At 38.8% G+C, this 25,420-nt stretch overlaps 1 protein-coding gene across 1 annotated transcript in view; it reads right to left on the reverse strand.

Annotated features, from left to right (window-relative positions):
* LOC117069847 (formin-like protein 18) overlaps window positions 1-25,420 on the reverse strand; it is a 166,459-nt gene that overhangs the window by 35,297 nt on the left and 105,742 nt on the right. The window contains exon 4 of the mRNA XM_033188336.1: window positions 20,032-20,088. Coding sequence (XP_033044227.1) covers window positions 20,032-20,088 — 57 coding nt within the window. The remainder of the gene's footprint in view (window positions 1-20,031; window positions 20,089-25,420) is intronic.

Raw genomic sequence — 25,420 nt, forward strand, 5'->3', positions numbered from 1 at the left:
TAATATGAGTGAGACTAATGCAATCCAAGTTGAAAGGTCTTAAAGAGAAAAACTGAAGTTTCCCAAACAAAGAAGAAATTCTGCCTCAAGACTGTAGCAGCATCAGCTTCTGCTTAAGAGTTTCCAGTCTGCTGGCCTACCCTACTCAAACTTGCCAGCCCCCACAATCACACAAGCCAATTCCTTGAAATAAATCCCTGTAGATATATATCTACTATATATCCATCTGATGAGCTGAGACGTCCTGATGAGGAATACATGTTGGATTTAGTCAGTGCTTTTACTGCATGTATTAAAATAATCAGATGGTTTTCTTTTCAAATTGGTCATATGGTGAATTATAGTGATTTCCAGTGTCAAACCAGTCTCACATGGTGATCATGATGTGATATATTTTTAATACATTGTTGGATTCGATTTACTAAAATTTTATTTAGAATTTTTGCATCTAAGTTTATGAAAGAGATTGGTCTGTAGTGTTCCTTTCTTATAGTGTCTTTGTTTGGGTTGGTATGAGAGAAATGCTGGTCTCATAGTTGGGAAGCATTATATCTTTTATAATATTCTTGAAGAATTTTTATAGCATTGGTATTATTTATTCTTTAATACAGAATTCACTGTTGAAGCCGTTCAAGCCTGAAGTTTTCCTTGAGGGAAGGTTTTTAGCTACAAATTCAATTTCTTTAGTAAGTATAGGGCTAAACAGATTATTTAATTCTTCTTAAGTGAACTTTGATAGTTAATATTCTTCAAGGAATGTATTCACTTCATTTAAGCTGTGACATTTATTGGCATAAAATTCTTCATATTATTACCTTACTATACTTTTGCTATCTGTAGATTCTGTAGTGATGTCACCTCTCTCATTCCTGACATTGATAGTTTCTGGTTTCTCTCTTTTATGCAGATCTGTCTGGCTAGAGATTTTTCAGTCTTACTGATCCTCTCAAGTGACAAATATTTGTTTTATTAATTGTCTCAATATTTTTTCTGTTTTTATTCATTTCTGCTCTGAGCTTCCTTATTTCCTTTCTTCTCATTATTATGGGTTTAATTTGCTCTTCCTTTTCTAGTTTCTTGGGTGGAATGTGAAGCCATTGATTTAAGATCTTTCTTTTTTCTAATATAAGTATTAATTATTATGGTTTTTTTGGTTAATTTGTGTTTGTTAATTTGTGCTGTTGTTACAGTTTTACAGTATTGTTTTTGTGTGCTTCAGGTGGGATATAGTAGAGTTGGCTTTTACTGGTCCATAAAAGCTAATTCTGTGTCTTCTCAACTCTGTGTTCAGTAATGTCTCATTGGTAGCTTGAAATTGATCCATGCTGGGAGTATTTACACCACACAAATTGGTAAACACTGCATATTGGGGCTTTTTGTTGTTTTTTGTTTGCATTTTGCATTTTTCTTACAAGTCAGTTTACCAGCACACCATTAGGGTTAGTTCTTCTTTATAAATGTTTTCTTACATTATCGTTTACTATTCACATGTATCATACCATAAACTTTATGATACTTTTATTTAAGATTTTTTAGCATTGTATTCAAGCTAAATTTAATTTGGAAAGAATTCACATCTTCCATGACATTCAATCTCCTCATTCTGATAAAATATTCATAACTATTGACATACCTCCTCAAAAATGGTTGATAACTTTCTTCGTAAGAATCACCTAAATTTTATGGACTACACTAGAAATAGTATTCTAGACTGAGATTGTGATAAAGTTGCAAAATGATTGACTCAAAAAGAAATGAGAATGAGAAAAAATATATGAGGATGTTCCTTAGAAAGTTGGGTTCCACGCTCATCTTGTTCCGACAACACTGACTCATCTAAATTCAAAGGAGCAAATGAGAAGCAATGTCTGGGATGCTCATTCTCAAAAAACTGAACCAAGAGATAGAAAAAGGGTCTTATGAGGTAAAAGCAAAAGATCTTGATGCTTTGTCCTAAAGAGGAGAAGGCTAATGTATAGTCTGATAAAAAATACAGAGTGTTCTGAAAATATGCTAAGGAGTTTATCCAAGAAAGAGCACTTGCTGAGAACAATGAAGAAGAAATTCATGCAATAGTTAGAGTTGAATGGATGAACTTTTCAGGTTCTGCTAATTCTGATGAGCTAGGAGTTCAATTTTCTTTGATTACGGTGAATAAACAAGAAGAAGCTAACTGACATCGAAGTAAAAGATTCAGTTCAGTGTAGGGAGAATTCCAACTCTCTTAATGCAAAAGCAAATGGAGAACCAACAAAAACAAGCAATAAAACACTGCAAAGGTGGTTGAAGGAGGCTGGGTGCTCTCCAACTCTGTAGACTATTTAGCAGTTCTCTTGAATAGCTCAGAACAGTGGGAGCAAACTGGAAGATGATGGTCTCCATTTGGCAACAGACGTATTTTATTCATCTGGCAAGGTAGCATTCGAAAGCAAAATGATACCTATATGTCTTAGGTGCCCCGGGAAGGGGTACATTCTCCCATTTGCCATCCACCAGCTTTCTACTGTTTAAAATATTTTGGCTACAAGGTCTGCTGTAGTCATTTCTATTACCTGGCTGACTCTGGGAGCAGATACATTTGAAGTCTCTGGCTTAAGCATTCAGTGCTCTGAATTTTACGTACTAAATCCCAACTTCAGTCTTAAAATTATAAAATTCTAAACAAGGATTTTAAACTGAAAGTTATTACCACACCTTGGATTTTTAGTCTTTTTATTGATACTTGCTAACATGGATTCACGCTCATAACAAGGATTCAAAAGTATCGTTTAGCAGTAGGTAATGTTTTCTGGCCTCAGTTGAAAGTGGTAACATTTCCACCTTCAGAGATGAGTTTGCTACGCCATTATCTTGGTTGGTTATGCCATTAAGGATTGAATGATGAGGCCCATGCACCAATAGTGAGTAAGCATTAATTTACTTATTCTTAAAATATATTTCTTTAAAAACTCCAAATAAATAAAGCAAAAAGATATTTAAACATACATTTCCACATAATAAAATAATCTTTGTTTTCTACATATGGAGAAGTCTGGAGCCATTTTGACCATCACGTTAAGAAATAGATAAATCGGAGTTCTAAAAGTTCAACTGTTTTGAAGGCAGAAAATGGACTTCTAAAAATCCATCCTGATCATTTAGTAAATCACAATCATTGAACTTCTGGCCATGGTTTCTGATCTTTTGCATCCAAGAGTAATGCAAATGAAAAGAAAAATAGCACAGAACTGAGAACAGCGACTCCTCAGAGGCCTGCATCTGAGGTTCAATCTACTTGGCAGGTTTCTTGTCTCTCTTGCCCTTATATTCTTAGCTTCAACTTGGAATGAGAAAGTAAGGAGAGAAGAGGCCTCATGAAGAGCAAATGTCACACCCTCAACATGGCTTTAATATTTACTATATTGGAAACAATATAAACTGAGGTTAAAGAAACTGTTTTATTTTCTTTACATGGAACAGCAGAATTCCACACAGTGTTTTAATCCAGAGCCTCCTAAATAAGAGTTTAAAGTTATTTCTTAGTACTCGTTTAAGGAGTTTTGGACAGGGTCATATTTTGAACATATGTATAAGACAGCATTCCATAATTGATTTATTAACATATGAGGTCATGTTTATGATTTCTTTCTGAAATATTTAAAAGCAAACTGTAACTGTATAATCCTATAAAATCTATTCATCACAAACCTGCTTCAAAAGTTCATAAAAAGCACAAAAAGAGCCAGCATATTGTATTTAGTTACGGTTGAAGTTTGTACTCCAAAGGATAAATGAATACGATTTGTATTCGCTATGGATCGGGCTGTGTTTTATTCACATTGTATTACATCTCAGGAGAGAGTTTGCTAAATAAGGCCAAATGGCAGAGATTCAGAAATCCAGAAAAATGCAAACATCACATTTTTTTTCGTGGTGGACAGGACAGGAATGATTAAGAAATCCTTTAGAAATGATTACATTTTCAAATGTTTTCAAAAGGCCGCAGAGTTCCTAAAAGCTAAATCTCTTCCTATCCCATTCATCTTTAACTACCCTGTCATTGCATGTGATCTTTAAAAATATAATGTGCATACTTTGCTCTGCTAAACCCTTTTAATTTAGGTTTCATGCATCCTTTATATTCAGAAACATTACTTGTCATCCCCTGCTGATCCCTATAGTTACCAAAGAAAACTAAGCCCCTATGTTAGCTCAAAGATAGGGCAGAACATTTCTCCAACACAAGTGTGTGTTAATAGCATACTTCTTTTACTGAGGGTCCCTGGAAGAGGTGACATATTGAATTGAAGTTACTCTAAGTTGTAAACATTATTAGATCTCTTTCTGAGAAAAGTTTTCTACTGGAGGAGATGGCAAAGATCTGGCACTTCTTTTTTTTTTTTTTGAGGCGGAGTCTCGCTCTGTCGCCCGGACTGGAGTGCAGTGGCCAGATCTCAGCTCACTGCAAGCTCCGCCTCCCGGGTTTACGCCATTCTCCTGCCTCAGCCTCCCGAGTAGCTGGGACTACAGGCGCCCGCCACCTCGCCCGGCTAGTTTTTGTATTTTTAGTAGAGACGGGGTTTCACCGTGTTAGCCAGGATGGTCTTGATCTCCTGACCTCGTGATCCGCCCATCTCGGCCTCCCAAAGTGCTGGGATTACAGGCTTGAGCCACCGCGCCCGGCCAGATCTGGCACTTCTAAGAGCCTTTAGGAGGAGAAGGAGAAAATTTGTAGAGAATGGGATAAAATATCAAGAAAGGAGAGGCTTGGGGTATCAAAAACAATCAGCCCATTTCACAGATTTCCTGAGATAACTTAGGAAAGTAAAGGAAGGTGAAGGAAGTGACTTGAGCACAACTGAATGCAGGGATAGTGCTATTCCACAGCTGGTCCTGTTTAATACAACTGTAATCTTCAGAGGCTATTGTTTTATTGTGCTGATATGAAAGCATAATTTTTAAGTGAATAAAATCATGGCACTTGTACAAATATACACTTGTTAAAGGTTTTATTTAACGCATTAGTTAATGAGAGAACAAGTCAGATGTAACAGATAGAGGAACAGTCCTTTGAACAGGCACATAAAAAAGCAATCAAGAATGCTGAAATACATTTGCTAATGGACATAAAACTGGTCAATATCCACATGGTAATAACTAATTGCATTTATACCAGGGTAAAGATCATTTGTATCTGTATGGACAAGAATCACTGGCATCATTATTAGTTTCCTGCAATTTACAGAGCTGTAAAATAGCTCAAACACCACAAAAGGTATAGAACCCTAAAGAATCAGATAACCTCGCTAGAGGCATTGTTCAGACCAGGTTTCTCAATCTCATTTTAGTCAAGGTAATATTTTTTTTGGCAGTGGAAGGCTGTCCTGTGCATTATAAGGTGCTTCTCACCATCCCCACCTTTTATCCATGGATTCCAGGAGAAATCCAAAATGTGACAATCAAAAATGTCTACAGAAATTGCCAAATGTCCCCTAGAAGGAAAATCATCCAGAGTTGAGACACGGGTTTAAATAATGCTCAATATTCCATTGAGAGGACACAAATAAACTCTGCCCATTTCCAGTCTTCTACAGTTTTTCCAGGCAGAATGAGATTCAGAAAAGTTAAGTACCTTGACCAAGATTCCAGAGGTGGTAGAATGGACTTCAAAACTATTTCCAACTCCAGAGAGTATTTATTTTTCATTCTGCAGTTCTGAAAATAGGAATTGATGACACGTAGCTCCTTACATGAAATGTTCTTTTAGTACTTATAATGTAAATAATTGTGAATCTTCTTGCTCTTGCCTTTAGAACCATTTTTGCTTGGTGTCACCATTAAGAGAAACACAAATCTAACTCTAAAGGTCTAGAAAACTAGTATCTTCACTGAAGTCTCTTGAAGAAGGCAGGAAATTATAATTTTAAATTATAGTTTTAAAGCAAAACTTAAAAAACCCATTGTAGGCATCTCCCTGCTGAAAGTAGCCCCACTTACCTTTATAGCTGCTCCCCTAATATCTCTTTGGACTCCCTGAAACTCCAGCTTGCTTCTCTCACATGCCCTAGTCCCCTGTTCCACAGAGAAGCTATGCCCTTACATAAATCAGTCTGGTCGCTATTTTTCAATTCACCTTTCCATTCCTTATTCCAAGGAATAAAAAAGGGTAAAGCTATAGATCTTTACATTTTTAAATTTTTTTATCCTAATGCAAAAGTAAAAAAATTCTCATTTTTAAATGAGAAGTCAGATAACATATCTGAATATCTCTCTACTGAAAGAATCTAGAAACAGTGACACTCCAGGAGCAATAAGCCCTCCTAGCACCCAGGTCTTGGTCTCTAAGTACCAAGTCCCTAAGTAGCAAGCTCTCCACTGAAAGAAACCAGGACTCTTTAGAGAAATGTACTGGGGTGGAAAAGGAACAGGATGAACCTAAAAGTGCTCAAAAGATAATGGAAACATGTAAAAAAAAAAAAAAAATACAGGAGCCAGCTAAAAAAGTTTCTGCTGCCAAATTTGGGACAAATTGAGCAGCAGAAAGAATAATGACAGTTACGAACCACAGCACAAAGAATCCATGAGTCTACAGTGATGCTCAGAACAAAATGAAAACCAAAAACCTTGGGGCGCTACAAGGAGAGGGGGAAGGGAAAGATTTTCTTTACCAAAGAATGCCAATTAATAACGTAGAAGGAATAACAGAGTGATACGATAGTACTTGCAGTGTGTCTGCATGATTCCAATTTAGAGAATTCCTCAATTAGCTATACGTATATATTTACAAGTCTCTCTCTCTCAACCACCTATGAATCTGTGTACATTTGGATTTCATATAAGAATTCTTAGACTCCCCAGCTGAAATAAAATTTAAAATTACTATTATACAACTTAGTTTTTGTATCTCCTTTATATGTTCACCTAGATTTCATTGTCTAGGTATAATTTTTTTTTTTTTAAACCGAGTCTTGCTCTGTCGCCAGGCTGTAGTGCAGTGGCATGATCTCAGCTCACTGCAACCTCCGCCTCCCGGGTTTAAGTGATTCCCCTGCCTCAGCCTCTCAAGTAGCTGGGATTACAGGCATGCACCACCAGGTATTTTAGTAGAGAACGGAGTTTCACCATATTGGCCAAGATGGTCTAGATCTCCTGACCTCGTGATCCGCCTGCCCGCCTTGGCTTCCCAAAGTGCTGGGATTACAGGTGTGAACCATGGTGCCCAGTCTAAAATTTTTAATTGTGAAATTGCTGCCAACCTTTAGCATATTATGTTGAAATGAATATTGCTATCCATAACTCCCTGTATATATTTCTATTTCCTCCAGATAAATGCTGAGAAGTGGAATGGCTGACTCAACGGACAGAAACAGTTTCAGAACTTTTGGTATAGATTTTCCAGAAAATCCATGTACCAGTACTTTCCTCCAGCAATGGGCTTGCATGACTGTGATTTATGAATACTAACAGTCATTCTAATTTCCATTTTCCAGGCCCTTGCACTATGCCCTGCAGTTTATTGACATCCGTCATATAGTCCTCCCAGCAACACTCTGCAAGGTTGTTAATATTTTTCCATACAAACAAGGGAACTGAAGGTCTGAGGTTCAGTTACCCAGAGTCAGAAAGTAGGAATAAGGCATGCTGGAATTTGAACTCGTTTGACAGATCTCTAGAGCCTATGTTCTTTCCACTTGGCCAAGCTACTTTCCACAATGTGCTGAAAATAGGGTCGCATTTCCTGTAACTTGATGTCTCACCATGTTTAAATATCACAAATTGCAACCTGCCCTTTACTCAGAAGAGGGCACAACCTGCTCTCTCATCCTATTTTCTTTCTTTTTTCTTTATTTTTTGAGATAGAGTCTCACTATGTCACCAGGCTGGAGTGCAGTGGCACTATCTCACCTGACTGCAAACTCCGCCTCCAGGGTTCAAGCAATTTTCCTGCCTGTCTCCTGAGTAACTGGGACTATAGGCACGTGCCATCATGCCCGGTCAATTTTTAGTAGCGATGGGGTTTCATCATGTTGGCCAGGATGGTCTCAATCTCTTGATCTCGTGATCCACCTGCCTCATCTCCCAAAGTGCTGGGATTACAGGTGTGAGCCACCGCCCCCAGCCTCTCATCCTATTTTCTTCAATACCTGGATTGGACCCCATTCCTTAGAAGGCTGGCTAAGCCTAACACTGCCTCTCTGCCCTGACGTGTCATTCAGGAGTGTGTGAACAGGATATACACACACACACCCTGATACATCCAAGTTTAATCCAAAATCATATGATTATTTCTCTCCATTCTACCTTTGTTATCTCTTTTTATCCACAGTGAGGACCTTGGTCCCCAAACACATCGGATTATTTACTTACATTCTCAGTCCTACAATACAATATTTTAGAATAATATCAATACTCCTTTCAAACAGCAAGCCTATTGAGTCAAGTAGAATTCCTTGCAATTCTTTTATGTCCTTAGCCTATATCCCATTAAGGGCAGACAGTCAGAGGAATATGCTCAAAGCTTACCTAGATTCATTCCTTTTATTTTCCTTCTGTGTGGTTATGTTAACAATTTCATACACAAATGAATTTGTTTCCAATTGTATTAACATTTAGAGTCCTCCCCATCCTTTCTGATTTAATTTTAAGTTTGAAAAACATAAACATGATTTAAAAGTCAAAACTATGTACTGATAGAAATCTTACTTCCTCTCTTTCCCTTCCACTATGTTTCCACCCACCTCTTGTAATTAACCAATTGGATTTACTTCTTGCTCATGCTTCCTGCATTTCTTTTGGGGAAAAAGATCTTATTTCTCTTTCTGTCTTACACACAAATAGCACTATATATCTATATCTATATATCTATATATATCACTATATATATATTTTTTTCATCTGGCTGTTTTTTTAACTTAAAAATATATCCTGAAATTATCTATCAGTTCGTAGAAATCTTCCTTCTTCTTGAATTTTTTTAACATCTGCATACTGCTCCCCTGGGTGGCTATATCATTGTTTATTGAACCATTCCCCTATGCATTGGCAATAAGACTATTTCCTATAATTTGCTATTATAAATCACAACTTGGAATAACTTTCTGTATAATTTTTTATATTCCTAGAAGTATATCTTCAGAGTAAATTCCTACAAGTTGGATTTCTGGGCCAGTAGGTAAATGCGTATGTAGTTAGACATTGATGACTAGTAATGTATAAGAGTGTCAGTTTCCTCAAAGCTTCATAAGAGTATGTTGCCAAATTTTTTAACATTTTGCCTATCTCATTCATAAGAAATTGTATCTCTGTGCAATTAACTGACATTTTTCTCATAGTAAGTGAAATTAAATGTCTTTTAATATATAAGGGTCATTTGTATATATACTTATATACATTGTGTATATGTATATGCACTTATATTTTTGTGTGTGAATTCTCTATCTCTTTTGCCCATTTTCCTGTCAGGTTTTTTTTCCCTCTTATAGTTTTTGAGTTTTTAAAAAATATAAGGGATATTAACTCTTTCTCTGTGATATATGTTGCAACTCTTTTATTCCAGTTTAACAATCGTGTTTTTACTTATACTCTTTTTTGACAATTTTTTAAAAATTCAATGTTTTCTTTGTTACATCTGGATTTTGAGTCATAGTTGGAAAACGTCTCCCCGTATCCAGCTTATATAATGAAATTCACCTGTGTTTTATTCCAGTACATGTATGGTTTTATGTTTTACATTTAAATTTCTCACCCATTTGGAGTTTATTTTTGTGTATGGTGTGAGGGAAAAGAAGATTTTAAATTAATTTTGAGCTGGCTGGTTGCCTGGCTTGTGATTTCTTTCAGGAGTTTCATATAAGACATGAAACACAAGTGGCATGAGGACAGCGGGTGTTAAGGTGGCAGCACGGAGAATTCTAAAGCACGGGAGGCATTGTCTTGCTGAAGGGGCTAACTGGCCCAGAGCATCACTGTTCAGAAGTCTCCATCTTCATCAGCTCTGGCAAGGGACATGTGAGTCTAGCCAAGGACAGGTAGAGTTTCTGCAAGTGTTTGGAAAGATGGGCCAGGAGAACCAAGTAGCAGAGACAAGCAGTAGAAATCCTTCCCTCTAGCAAGGGGGTAAAAGGCAGTGACAGAAAGTCAGTGCAGGAGGAAAAACTGGGCTGGTCCTGAATGACTTCAGAGGAGAGAGCATTTCCTCCAGCTGAGCTCAGACAGCCAAGAAAGAGGACCATTCACGGGAGCAGGGCCTGGTTCCTGCAAAGGGCCAAAGTGGTAAAGACTTAAGTCAGGCAGGACATGAAGAGTGTCATGGAGTGATTATAAAACCCAACAGGAAGAAGATGAGCCGGGGCCATGGTGCACCCCTGCCGAGATAGCTGATGTTAGTCTGAGCTCTATGCTCTGGATCCAAGGTTTGGATTTCACCCAGTATTTAAAGAGATATGCGTTCTCCAAACTTTGGGGTTGGAAAAGAGAAAAATCAGCCATCTGAGGGAGTTTTATGGATAAGCCCCATGAGCATTCAGAAATGCATCGAACAGAACAAAACACAACTTACAAGGATTTAGAGGGATTTCTGACGCAGACCATGAAATCTGTCTCACAGAAACATCCATGAGTCAGGGGCATTGCTCTAAAAAAGAAAGGACTAATTCTGCTAAGTGAATTATTGCTGACTACGAGACCAAAGGAAAGTTAGTGTTTAATTTTAGTTCACATAATTGCTGCCACTTCACCCGTTCTCTCCTGCCCTCTTTGTGGTTGGTTCCCCTAACACCAGGAAGCAGAGATATTTAAAAGGACATAAATGGCTGGTGGCCCAACTGGGATTCAGAAGGATCCCTGATCCTATAATCACATTTCCTATATTCACATTTTAAAAGTTGAAGGCAATATATTCTGATTGCAGATGCAGAGCCCCCTGAGACGGAGATCTGGCCGTATTCACTAAAAAAACTGGACCCACCAATTTTTTTGACCTGGAAGTGGACCCGCCCAGTTCAAAGCCATGTTTTCAAGGGCCACCTGTATTTTTCACATTGAAATGATGTTCATCAATGCCAGGAGTTATTGTAATAGGTTTAGTTTAATTTATGATAATGTGTTGCTAGCCCCATGAGATACTGAGATAGTTTCTTACTGTGTCTTTCCCTCACAGGTATTCATTATCAATAGTCATCCCTCAGTGTCTATGGGGAATTGGTTCCGGGACTCCCCTGCAGATACCAAAATCCACATATGCCCAAGTTCCTGATATGAAATGGTGTAGTGTTTGCATATCACCTATGCACATACTTTAAGTATACTTAAAGTATGCTCCTATATACTTTAAATCATCTCTAGATAACTTATAATACCTAATACAGCATCAATGCCATGTAAATAGTTGTTATACTGTGTTGTTTAGAGAATCATGGAAGAAAAAAACTCTGTACATGACACCATCTTTTTAAAAAAATATTTTTGATCTGTGGTTGGTTGAATCCACTGACACGGAACCCACAGATATGGAGGGTTAACTGTATAATTAACGTGGTCCTCTGCTGGGATAAAAATGCATGTTATTCTTAATAAATGTAACAAAAATCTTGCTATCTAACCCCAAATTGGCAACCATAAGACATAGCGCTCTTTTTAATCAGCATAGTGCTCTTTTCAATCAACTCTCCACTAACAGCTCTAGCTCCGTTTTGAACGCTCTGCTCTGCATTGCCCATCAAATGCAGGACTGGGATAACATGTTTATGGAACTGTTAAGGGATATTCCTCTATGTCCTTTATGCTCGATTCCAGTGGTCCCTAACCTTTTTGGCACCAGGGACCAGTTTTGTGGAAGACAGTTTTTCCACGGACAGGAGTGGGGTGGGGGATGGTTTTGGGATGAAACTGTTACACCTCAGATCAGGCATTAGATTCTTGTAAGGAGCGTACAACCACAACCTAGATCCCTCAGATATGCATTTCACAATAGGGTTCCAGCTCCTATGGGAATGGAATGCTGTGGCTGATGTGACGGGAGGCGGAGCTCAGGTAGTAATGCTCCCTGACCTGCTTGCTGCTCACCTCTTGCTGTGTGGCCTGGTTCTTAAAGGCCAAGAACTAGTATGGGTCTGAGGCTAAGGGGTTGGGACCCCTGCTCTATCTTGATGGCAAGTCAGAGACCTGGGCTATAATGTAGATGTGCTTTTGCTAAACAGTCCTCCCAATCAACAACTTGTCTACATTTTAAATCATTGCAATTAGAAGTGTTACTATAAATAACATGTCTGGATTGTGCATAGAACTGCTTTTTGATGAAACTCATTACCCTATTAAGTGTTATTTGATGCAGATGTGTACTATACACTCTGTTTAAGACTGAGTACCAGCAAGTTTTTTTACCAATGAGAGATATGTGTCTTGCTAAATTTTCCTTCTCACCTTGGCTATCAGGAAGCTCAGAACTAGATTTAGCATCCAACTAATATATGTATCTCATTACTATCTCTAGTATAATTATTTCATCTTCTACATAATTTCTGATCTTGTTTAACCTTATTTTAGCTGTCTTGTTTACCGATTGCTGTAACTCAAAAACACCGAGATAAAGAAGTGTCATGGATATGCTCAGGCAGACATTTCAGCCAGGTTGCTCCAGAAAATGGATGCTTTTTAGAACAATAAACCAGAGACAACTGGCTTCTCGAAGACTATCTCAAGCTAACGAAACTGATAAGTGACCAATAATGCTAATATAATCATCTTGATAGTAATAGCTAACATTTATTGAATTTGTATTTTGTGAAATATACCTGCAAGCAGCCAAGTGTATGTTTCCTAGAACAATAGAGTTCCTGTCTTTTGGGGATTGTCCCAGGTTAACAAAATTTAGAAGAGATCAGCACTGAGTGCTAAAAATATCATAAGTGTCACCCACTTTGAGAAATATGCCTACCAGCGAGCAGCCAAGACAATCGGTACAGAATAGTGGTTGGAAGCATAGGGTTTGGACTTGGGTCTCAGTTCAAAACCCAGTTCTGTTACTTACTCAGTGTGTGATTTTGGATAAGTTACTTCACTGTTTGTACCTGCCTCCTCAGGTGTAAAATGAAGACAATTAGATTACCCACTTCTCAGGATTGTGGGGACACGATAGTTACAAGTAATTCAACACAGGGCTGAACACAGAGGAGGGGCCTAACATGGCAGTCATGCCAATGAGTATACATGGAGGTGATGATAGCAGCTCTAACAAAAACCCCTATGTGAAGCCAGGTCCCAAGTTGCGATCAACAGGGTAATCCATGAGCCAGGATGGATGCAAAACCAAGGGAGGTAAAACATCTTCACAAAGTGTCCTCAGCTCTCCGAGCTTGAGAAACCTCCCCATTCCTGGGGAGGAATGGGGAGCTTCAGGCCAGTGAAAGAATGGAGCCTCCTAGGAATAAGTAATATTACTAGGAGGAGTGTGTCCATGACACTTCTTTATCTCAGTGTTTTTGAGTTACAACAATCTATCAACAAGACAGCTAAAATAAAGCTGAGAAAGATCACAAAGTATATAAAAGATGAAATAATTATCCCAGAGACAGTAATGAGATACATATTTTATTTATTATTATACATATACATATATGTACATATGTATAGATACATATTTGTTTATTATTATTTTTTGAGACAGGGTCTCACTCTGTTGCCCAGACTGGAGTGCAGTGGCACGATCTTGGCTCACTGCAGCCTCTGCCTTCCAGGCTCAAGTGATCCTCCTGCCTCAGACTCCTGAATAGCTGGCATTACAGACATGTGCCACTACCGCTCGGCTAATTTTTTTTGTATTTTTAGTAGAGATGGGGTTTCACCATATTGAACAGGCTGGTCTTGAACTCCTGACCTCAAATGATCCACCCGCTTTGGCCTCCCAAAGTGCTGGGATTACAGGCATGAGCCACCACACCCCAGTAAAGAGATATGTATTTTAGTAGCATGCTAAATCTAGTTCTGAGCTTCCTGTCGGCCAAGGTGAAAAGGAAAATGTGGAAAGACACATACCTCTCAGTATCTGGTAAAAAGTAATTTATCAGTTCTTCAGGAGGGGCCAACTTGCTGGTATTCAATCTTAAGCAGGGTGTATAGTACACATCTTCCTCAAATAGCATTTAATAGGGCAATATGTTTCATCAAAAAGCAGTTCTATGCACAATCTGGACATGTTATTTATTCCCTCCTAGGGAGGAGTGGGGAGAGCTTCAGGCCAGTGGACAAGGCCCATGGAGCACAGCACATGGGTTCCATCTGCCCCTGTTCCCTCTGCAGCTTTCCTTGGCTGCAAAGTAAGCACAGCTACCGCCAGCACAGCCCCAGTGGACTGAGTCACTCACCCCTCCAGGATCTGGTGTCCTTTCACAGCACAGATTTCCTCTTGTCTGGGAAAGAGGTTCAGGAATGTTGGCTCCATAACTTTTCCCCGATCACGTTCAAAGACAAGAGTGTTGTTCCATATCCTCAAGTATCATGCTTTTTATTTCTTCTTCTTCTTCTTCTTCTTTTTTTTTTTTTGTGAAAGCAAGTTTATTAAGAAAGTAAAGGAATAAAGAATGGCTACTCTATAGGCAGAGCATGGAACAGTTTCAGGATGAAACTGTTTCACCTCAGATCAGGCATTAGATTCTTCCTGTAAGGAGCGCACAACCTAGATCCTTTGGATGCGCATTTCACAATAGGGTTCCAGCTCCTATGAAAATCAAATGCCATGGCTGATCTGACAGGAGGTGGAGGTCCCCAGAGTAGCCCCATGCCATATTTTAAAAAGACATTATTATTTTATTATTTTATTTTTATTTTTTGAGATGGAGTCTTACTCTTTTGCCTGGGCTGGAGTGTAGTGGTGTGATCTTCACTCACTGCAACCTCTGTCCCCCGAGTAGGGGTTCAAGAGATTCTCCTGCCTCAGCCTCCCGAGTAGCTGGGATTACAGGCATGCACCACCATGCCTGGCTAATTTTGGTATTTTTAGTAGAGACGGAGTTTCGTCATGTTGGCCAGGCTGGTTTCGAACTCCTGACCTCAGATGATCCACCCGCCTCGGCCTTGCAAAGTGCTAGGATTACAGGCATGAGCCACTTTGCTCGGCCAAGAGATCACATTAAAAATCATTTTGATTTCATCCATTTAATGTCAATAAATAAACCTCCCTCCTACCAGTGTTTGTGTCATCTTGTCTTTGCATTCTGTACAATCAGGTGCCTATGTATTTCTTGGTTTTTACTGTATATTATGTTGCTTCGTATTTTTTCTTTTCACACTTGGAAATGGACAGAGTGTTATTATTTTGAAATCCCCAATCAATGGTATTTGTAAACACCTATATCAAAAGCTTCTAAACAATGAGTGCCCTTGCCAAGGGAAAAAAATTTTTATTAATTTTAAAGCCTATGTACCTACTTGATGGTGGGAAAATGCAGAAGAAAGAGCAGCTGGTTTTAAAATAACAACAGCGATGACATCCACAGTAATACTGTGTGATTTGTCTTTGCAAATCTAAGAGGAAAAGCCAAACTCCAAGAAATCATTTGGTTTGGTGCGGAAATAAGTCACAGGTTAATTTCTCCTTTCAGTGAAATACTATTCAAACTGAGTATTTATATTCTTCCCTTCACCAAAATGCAATTGAAAATGAACGTGAATCTTGTGGGAATTTAAGCATTGCATATTGTCTAGTTGACAGAGTCATTTATAAAAGTTTGGATATTTTATACCCCATCAGGGCTTAATTAGGGTTTATAAAGATCACTGGCAGTTGAAACAGAAATATTGTATTCTTCCTTTCCCCGATGACTTTCCCTTGTTCTTTTATGAGGGCCTTTAAAACTCATTTAAGTCTTGCAGAAGTTAATCAGAAAGATAGATATTAGCCATTCTCCAGGGGCGTCTACTCCTCTGAGTTCTCCCCCTTTCCCCCAAATGCCTTGGGCCGCCGTAAGCAGTTAGTTCCAAATTCTGTCCCTTCTCCTAATAAAGTTTTGAAAGGAAATTTTCTCAAACAAGAAGGTGATAGAAAAGGCACACAAAGCTCAAGACATCTGCACTCAGAGAATTTTAGCTGACTTAGGCCAAAGGATGAAAAAGTGAACTGTTTGGTAACTCCACACAGCGGAAAATGCTGACAAATGGTATCTCTGCACGGGAGATATTAACACTCTGACTGCGAGGGTGCAAAATTGAACAGATGGCACCTCTAAATGCAAGACTCATATAATCTATTTCCACTAGTGTTTTTTGTAAACTTTTATTTTAAATTTGGTTCTAAGAACAACAACAAAAAAAAGTGGAGGGGTGTTAATGGCACCATCCAGGGACAAACTTACAGCAGCTTCTCTTTAAGAGCTCAATTAATGCGCCTCTAATTTAGTCTGTGATTCTCATCCTCTTCCTGTTCTTAAGTTTTCCTGGGAACCAGCGAAGATGAGACTTTGAGGGAACTAGGCTGTCTGGCCAGATAATAACTATACTAAGGGTTGTACTAAAACAGGACCTCTGTGGCACTTTACATCAAAATAAAAACCCAAATCATTCTCACTCTGGCCTACCTTACTGCCTCTGCATATCTGCGCTGAGCATTTTATTGAGCTGCAACTATGGGTAAAAGGTGTGCAAAAATCTTACCATAGACTGTTTATTTTTTTTTTTTTTTTTTTAATTTTTTGAGACGGAGTCTCGTTCTGTCGCCCGGGCTGGAGTGCAGTGGCCGGATCTCAGCTCACTGCAAGCTCCGCCTCCCGGGTTCCCGCCATTCTCCTGCCTCAGCCTCCCGAGTAGCTGGGACTACAGGCGCCCGCCACCTCGCCCGGCTAGTTTTTTTTGTATTTTTAGTAGAGACGGGGTTTCACCGTGTTAGCCAGGATGGTCTCGATCTCCTGACCTCGTGATCCGCCCATCTCGGCCTCCCAAAGTGCTGGGATTACAGGCTTGAGCCACGGCGCCCGGCCTAGACTGTTTATTTTTTAAAGATAATGGGTTGACCAAGGCATAGTTTAACTGTCAAAGCAAACTGTCAAAACATGTTCATCTTAAGTTTAGCTGTTAAGTCTTGAGTGAGACTATAAAATGAGAATATTTTAGAGTGTTTAGAATCTACAAATTCCATCCCTCTGGTTATAAAATACAATTATTTAATAGTTGTTTTTGTCATGTTGCTCACAGAACAGGTATTTGGGAGCTGCATTTTTATCTTGACATGTGTACCTGTCTAATCTTCTCAACCAAACCTTAAGAGCCCTCGGAGCAGTATAGATCTTATACTGCCTTGCATTCCCACTTCACCAGTTACAAAGATTGTATTAAGCACTCGCTAAATGCGTGTCAACTGAGCTCTCTAGCCAAGTTTAAAATGAGACTGGAAAGATCACAATCAGATAATATACAAATATAAAAACTGTTCAGGAAAGTGAGTGCTGAACAAAATCACTTTGTTAAAAAACAAAACAAAAAACAAAGAAAGAACCAGCCTCATACTCAGTAAGCTCTGGGTCTCTTCCTGTTGGTACATTTGAGTGTCAGCTACAAGAACATCATCATTTCTACAGAAGAACTGGATGACCCCATAGGAGTTCAGATGCACACATCACCATTACTACTCTGCCTGTGCTGGCCACAGACAAGCATGGCATCATTCTGACCCTCAGGTGGAAGGCACTAGATAATTTAATGATTACCTTGCAAAGAGTATTGGGCAAATCATAGTATCTCTGGGAGACCCAGAAAATGTGGCTGGAGGTCAGGCAGCCAAGAACAAGCTTCAGATGACGCTGCAGAACTTGTCTGGTAGACACTGATGTGGCTGTCATAGGGCACAGATGCTATAATTTGCACCACAATGCCTCCACTGCCAGTACTAGATGTTAGATGCCATCCCCAGAACCGCTGCCGCGACCACCTCTAGAGGTTAGATGCAGCTGTTGTTGCTGTTTCCAAATTCTAGCCCCTGGGTAGAACCTGCTTCTTTGCTGCACCAGCTTTTGTTTGTTTGTTTTGAGATGGGGTCTTGCTCTGTAGCCCAGGCTGGAGTGCAGTGTGACACGATCATAGCTGATCACAGCCTTGACCACCCTGGCTCAAGCCATCCTCTTGCTTCAGCTTCCCGAGTAGCTGGGACCATAGGTGCATGCCACCATGCCGGGCTATTTATTTTGATTGTTATTATTATTTGTAGAGATGAGTTCTCGCTATGTGTCCCAGGATGGTCTTGAGCTCCTGGGCCCAAGGAATTCTCCCACCTTGGGCTCCCAAACTACAGGGATTACAGGTGTAAGCCACCACACCAGGCCCGCTACCAGCGTTTCACTGGAGACTGAGGGCTCCCTCTAGTCCTGTTGGTGGAGATTAAGCCAAGCGTTGTGCCCTAAGTGCATGGGAAGCAGGCAAACCAGTCTCTAGCATTTTTGGCCTCTATAAAAGGAAGAAGGCTGTGTGTCATTCGGGGCATGCCTGCTTAAGGCAATGCTATTTTTCAGGGATAGGAAGAGGCTCAAATGCTGTGTAGATAAAAATAATGATAAATGTTCACTGCACTCACCATTTTATTAAATCTGGAGTTCTCTGCAGGGATGATTTTGTTCTTCAACAATCCGTCGCTGTTAGCCACCATTCATTCCCTCACTATCTTGATGCTTTGTAATATCTGCTTACCTACCTATGCACTCATTAGCCCGTAAGCTCCCTGAGGGCAACAACCGTGTCCCTTCACTGCTGTACTCTCAAAGACACAGGGTTAATAAATATTCAATTGATGCATAAAAGTTTGCGTCCTTGAAAGCTGGGCTCTAGGCAAGTTACAAAGAAGGGGTGTTGGGCAGTGGGAACAACACTAGTCTGTTAAACTTTTTAAGCACCGGCTTCAGAGTACCTGTGAACCACAAGGAACTCTACACAAATGTTTGTGTGTATGTGTATACATGCATTTCTCTGTGGAGGGAATCTGTTGTTCACACCATTTTCTCAGAGGAAACAAGGGCCCCTAATATAGACAGCATCTATTTATGTTTGATACGTGCTTAAAGGAATATAGGCTTGCTATGAATACTTTGAAAATACAGCAAAATCCCACTGTAGGGTATTTCTGTGGAACACAGCAGCATGTTCCTTTCTTTATTTACATTTTTAGAAAGATAAAAATGTCAGTATGCACATATATTTATCAAAGGATAAAAATGTGGAGTCAATAGAAGAAAAACAGCTTAAAACAAAAGTTTGGATTCGACTTCCACTGTTAGCTGTGTGTATTGGATAACTGGTCAACCTCTTTGAACTTTGCCTTCTTTGTGGATAGATTAGGGGTGATTCTTACTTCTGAATATTCCTGGACAGATTAAATGAGATAGTTTGAGTAAGTGTTTGGCAAAGAGCTGGAGCTCAACACACAATATGTTTTCTCTTTCTGTCCAAAATTTCTAACAGCTAGACAGACAAGATTTCTAAGTTAAATTTACTCCAGCCTTAGAAAGATTTTACCGTATTGTTCTGTCTCTGATTTCAGTACTTGGGAATTTGACGGTGGGATTCAACTCTCCACTCTCCTAAGGAACAGAGTGGCATGTCTATTGACAGAGGAAGGAGTGTGATTTGTCTTATGGCATCACTGAGATGTTGGCTACTGAAGGTCCTTAGAAAGTGAGTGTCCCTGGGGCTCCTGGCTGAATGCTAGCAAAGAAACAACCTGGGCAGATTTGAAACACAAACTAGAGCAGGGGCAGTGGGTGAAGCACTCTCCCCACCCTGCTTCAGAGCAGAAGATCCTCAAACTCTCTTCCAGAGAGGTCCCTCCCATCCATTCTTGTAGCTTGCCACGCTGCCTTTGAGGCTCTAGAGTGAGCTTGAGATTCCCCAGAAAGAACTTCCCTTTGCTGGATGGTACCTATTGGAAAATCCCATCCTATCTGTTTGTTCCTCCTTGATGGAATCCAGTGCTCAAGAAAAGAGTACTACAACCAGGAAACCTGGGTCTTCCTCTTGCTTGAGGCAGACCTCTCAAGTGTGGAAAGATTCCAAGGACACTCACCTGTCACAGGGACTTACCCATCGCCTGAATTCTGCCTTGAAGGCCAGTATCTGTGTCCCGCCAACCAAAAAGTCCTGGGTACAAAGTGGAAAGGAGAGTTTTGTGCTATGTGTAAGTCATCAGAAAAAAACCTATGAAGGCAGGATTATTTATATTAACTAAAGAGATTAGGTTTTGAATTATTAAATTTGTTCATGTAACAGTTCTTAGGAAGTGATCCAAAACATAGCATAAATGTTGTGATACAAGTGAGATGATCTGGAAGAAGGTTTTAGATGTTATTTTTCATCTTCAAAGAAAAAGTTACATTTCAAAATGTCTTTGAAGAAGACTTATTGTGGTTTTAAAAATCTGAGAATTTTTAGAGTTGGGAAGGTCCCTAATGCTTATCAACTTCAATGTCCCTCCCCTCCTATATATTTCCCCCACCTTATGATGCCTGAGTTTCTCCTATGCACTCCATCACTCTTCAAGCCAGTCAAGGAACAAGCATTATTGTCTCTGTTTAAGAGTGTTTTTGAAAAGTAGAATCTTAGGCCACACCTTAAACCTACTGACTGATAATCGGCATTCAGTCAGGTCCCTAGGTAATTCATACATACGTGAGAGCTAAAGCAGCATTCATCTACAGCACTGCTTCTCAGCCTTAATCATACATTTGAATCACCAGAGAAGCTTTCAGAAACTATTGTTATGAGCCCACCTTCAGTGATTATGGGTTAATCACTATAGGATGCACCCTGAGCAAGGGGAGTTTTATTTATTTATTTATTTATTTATTTATTTATTTATTATTTCAGATTCAGGGGTACACGTGCAGATTTATTACATGGGTATATTGTGTGATGCCAAGGTCTGGGCTCCTAATGATCCTGTTGCCCAAGTAGCAAACCCAGTACCCAATAGGTAGTTTTTCAACCCCTGCCCTCCTTCCACCCTCTCTCCTTTTGGAGTCTCCAGTTGCTCTTGTTCCCATCTGTGTGTCCATGTGTACACCCAATGCTTAGCTCCCATTTATCAATGAGAATATGAGGTATTTGGTTTTCTGTTTCTGAGTAAATTTGCTTAGGATAATGGGCTCTGGCTGCCTGCGTGTTACTGCAAAGAACATACTTTCATTCTTTTTTATGGTTGCGTAGTATTCCATGCTGTAGATACAGTACATTTTCTTTACCACCACTGATGGGCCTCTGGGCTGATTCCATGCCTTTGCTATTGTGAATGGTGCTTCAATAAACATATGAGTGCAGGTCTTTTTAGAACAATTTATTTTCCTTTGGGTATATACCCAGTAATGGGATTGCTGAATCAAATGGTAATTCTTAGTTCTTTGTGAAATCTCCAAGCTGCTTTTCACAGGGGCTGAGCTAATTTGTATTCCCACCAACAGTGTATAATCATTCCCTTTTCTCCACAACCCCACTAACATCTGTTATTTTCTGACTTTTTAGTAATAGCTATTCTTGCTGCTGTGAGATGGTATCTTATTGTGGTTTTGGTTTTCATTTATCTGATGATTAGTGTTTTGAGCATTTCTTCATATACGTGTTGGCTGCTCATATGTCTTCTTTTGAGAAGCATCTATTCTTGGCTGCTCATATGTCTTCTTTTGGGAAGTATCTATTCATGTCATTTGCCTACTTTTAATGAGGTTTTCTTTCTTGTTGATTTAAGTTCCTTATAGAGTCTGGATATTACACCTTTGTCAGATGCATAGTTGCAAATATTTTCTCCTATTCTGTAGGTTGTTGGTTCACTATGTTGATTATTTCATTTGCTGTGCAGAAGCTCTTTAAGTAAGTCCCATTTGTCTATTTTTTATTTTGTTGCATTTCCTTTTGGGGTTATCATAAATTCTTTGCCGAGGCCAATGTCTAGATGAGTATTTCATAGGTTTACTTCTAGGATTATTGAGGTCTTACATTTAAGTCTTTAATCCATCTTGAGTTAATTCTTGTATATGGTGAGAGGTAAGGGTCCAGTTTCATTCTTCTTCATATGGTTAGCCAGTTTTCTCAGCACCATTTATTAAAAAGGGTATTATCCTTTCCGCATTGTTTATTTTTGCTAACGTAGTCAAAGATAAGTTGGTTGTAGGTGTGCGGCTTTATTTCTGGGTTCTCTACTTTGTTCCATTGGTCTATACGTCTATTTTTGTATCAGTACCATGCTGTTTTGGTTACTGTAGCCTTGTAGTATAATTTGAAGTCAGGCAATGTGATGCCTCCAGCTTTGTTCTTTTTGCTTAGAATTGCCTTCATCTCTTCAGGCTCTTTTTTGGTTCCATATGAATTTTAGAATAATTTTTTTCTAATTCTCTGAAAAATGACATTGGTAATTTGACAGGAAAAACATTGAATCTGTAGATTGCTTTGGGCAGTATGAACATTTTAATACTATTTATTCTCCAACCCTAGAGCAGGGAATGCTTTTCCATTTGTGTTGTCTATGATTTCTTTCAATAGTCTCTTGTAGTTCTCCTCATAGTCATGTTTAACCTCCTTGATTAGATGTATTTCTAGGTACTTTTTTTGTGTGGCTATTGTTAATGGGATTGAGTTCTTGATTTGGTTCTCAGCTTGAATGCTATTGGTGTATAGAAATCCTACTGACTTCTATACATTCATTGTATATCCTAAGACTTTGTTGAAGTCATTTATCAGGTTGAGGAGTCTTCTGAGAAAATCTTTTGGGTTTTCTAGGTATAGGATCATATTGTCAGTGAAGAGAAATAATCTGATTTTCTCATTTCCTATTTGGATGCCTTTTATTTCTTTCTCTTCCCTGATTGCTCTGACTAGGACTTCTAGTACTATGTTGAATAGGAATGATGAGAGTGGACATCTTGTCTTATTCCAGCTTTTAGAGGGGAATGCTTCCAGCTTTTGTCTATTCAGTATGATTTTGGCTGTGGGTTTATCATAAAATGGCTCTTACGATTTTGAGGTATGTTTCTTTGATGCCTAGTTTGCTGAGTTCTTTTTTATCATTAAGAAACATTGGATTGTATCAAATGGTTTTTCTGCTTCTATTGACATGATCACAAGATTTTTGTTTTTAATTCTGTTTATGTGGTAAAGCACATTTATTAATTTGCATATGGGGAGCCATGTTTGTATTCCAGGAATAAAGCCCACTTGATCATGGTGGATTAACTTTTTGATGTGCTGCTGGATTCAGTTTGCTAGCATTTTGTTGTGAACTTTTGCAGCTATGTTCATCAGTGATACTGGCTGGTAGTTTCCTTTTTTTGTTGTGTCTTTGCCAGATTTTGGTATCAGGGTGATACTGGTTTTGTAGAATATTGTAGGAAGGAATGCCTTTCTCCTCAATTTTTTGAAATAATTTCAATAGCACTAGTACCAGCTCTTCTTTGCATGTCTGGTAGAATTTGGCCATAAATCCATCCGATTCAAGGCTTTTTTTTTTGGTTGGTAGGTTTTTAAAAAAAATACTGACTCAATTTCATTACTCGTTATTGGCCTGTTCAGGTTTTACATTTCTTCCTAGTCCAATCTTGGGAGATGGTGTATTTCTAGGAATTTATCCAGTTCCTCTAGATTTTCTAGTTTGTTTGCATAGAGATGCTGGTAGTAGTGTCTGAGGGTGTTTTATATTCCTGTGGGACTGGTTGTAACATCACCTGTGTCATTTCTGACTGTGATTATTTGGATCTCTTCCTTTTTTCTTTGCTAATGTAGCTAGTAGTCTCTCAATTTTGTTTTTTCTTTCAAAAAAGCAAATTTTCATTTTGTTCAACTTTTGTGTGATTGTCTTGAGACTCATTTTCATTTAGTTCTTCTCTGATTTTAGTTATTTCTTTTCTTTTGCTAGCTTTGGGAGTAATTTGTTCTTGTTTTAATAGCTCCTTTAGGTGTGAAATTCGGTGGCTAATTTGAGATTGTTCTATCTTCTTTATGTAAGCATTTAGCACTATAAACTGTTAACACTGCTTTTGCTGCATCCCAGAGATTTTGGTATGTTGTATTTCTATTTTCACTTGTTGAAAATATTTTTTTGATTTCTGTCTTAATTTCATCATTTACTTGAAAGTCATTCAGGAGCAGGTTGTTTAGTTTCCATGTATTTGTGTGGTTTTGATACTCTTGGTATTTATTTCCACTTTTATTGCACTGTGGTCCAAGATGAAAGCAAGGGGAGTTTCAAATGTTTCCCAGGGGATTCTAATATGCAACAAAATTTGAGAGCCTTTGCTTCTTTAGCATATCCAACAAGTGGTTGCCCCGACTTTTAAAAAATATATTCAGAGACTGTCAAAGCCACCTATCGCATTGTAATTGCAAAGTGCCACTTGATGCTAAATTTGAAAAACTGCCTCTATGTAACGTGTACACTCCTGGTGTAGTTTCTGTCCTTGGAAGTCTTACAGAAAATGCCAAATCCCTGCTGAGGTGACTAACTCATCTGGCTTGCTCAGGATCTTCCTGACTTTAGCACTCAAGATCCCATGTCCTAGAAAACCCCTCAGTCCTGGGCAAACTGAGATAGTTAGGATAATGTCACCCTTCCAGGTATTTTCTTCCATAGGCTAAGTATAAATGTTTTTCTTCATTGCATTCACTGTTCCTTAAATTACTAGGGAAACACCTAGATCTGTTGTCCTGCAATACTGGGTCTGTCAACACAACCGAGAATGGCATTGAACCCTTAGGTTACAAGGTCAGAAAGGAATTATTATCACAAAATAAACTGGCCTTTGCAGAGTTTCCTTTTTAAAAAATTGATTTTAAGAGATCCTTCTTTGAAAATTAACCAGGCATGGTGGCTCACGCCTGTAATCCCAGCACTTTGGGAGGCAGAGGCGGGCAGATCACTTGAGGTCAGAAGTTCAAGACCAGCCTGGACAACATGGTGAAACCCCATCTCTACTAAAAATACAAAATTAGCTGGGTGTGGTGGAGCGCACCTGTAATCCCAGCTACTTGGGAGGCTGAGACAGGAGAATCACTTGTATCTGGAAGGCAGAGGCTGCAGTGAGCCAAGATTGTGCCACTACACTAAAGCCTGGGCAAAAAGAGTGAAATTCTGCCAAAAAGAAAAAGAAAGAAAGAGAGAGAGAGAAAGAAAGGAAGGAAGAAAGAAAATTAACTATTATCAAATCTTTTTCCTATAATATGTTTGTGTTATTTTCACAAATTTTAGGTGCCAAATTCTATGCATATTCATCATTTTGTTTCCCTGTCATCTTCCAATGCAATCACTGGCCATAATTAAATTACCAAGAAAGCACAATAAACTATAAAATGAACTTTTGAAACCAAAAATAACTGCAGAAGTCTTCAAGGTAATTATTTTAGTATAAATTACTATTTATTTAGCATAAATTAATTTTTAAAATAATCCTAATAAAGATGTTTATTGCAGTGTTGGTTGAGATTGTGAAGA

Source organism: Trachypithecus francoisi, unplaced genomic scaffold (assembly GCF_009764315.1).
Source record: "Trachypithecus francoisi isolate TF-2019V2 unplaced genomic scaffold, Tfra_2.0 Contig01579, whole genome shotgun sequence".
In the NCBI taxonomy this organism is placed as follows: domain Eukaryota; kingdom Metazoa; phylum Chordata; class Mammalia; order Primates; family Cercopithecidae; genus Trachypithecus; species Trachypithecus francoisi.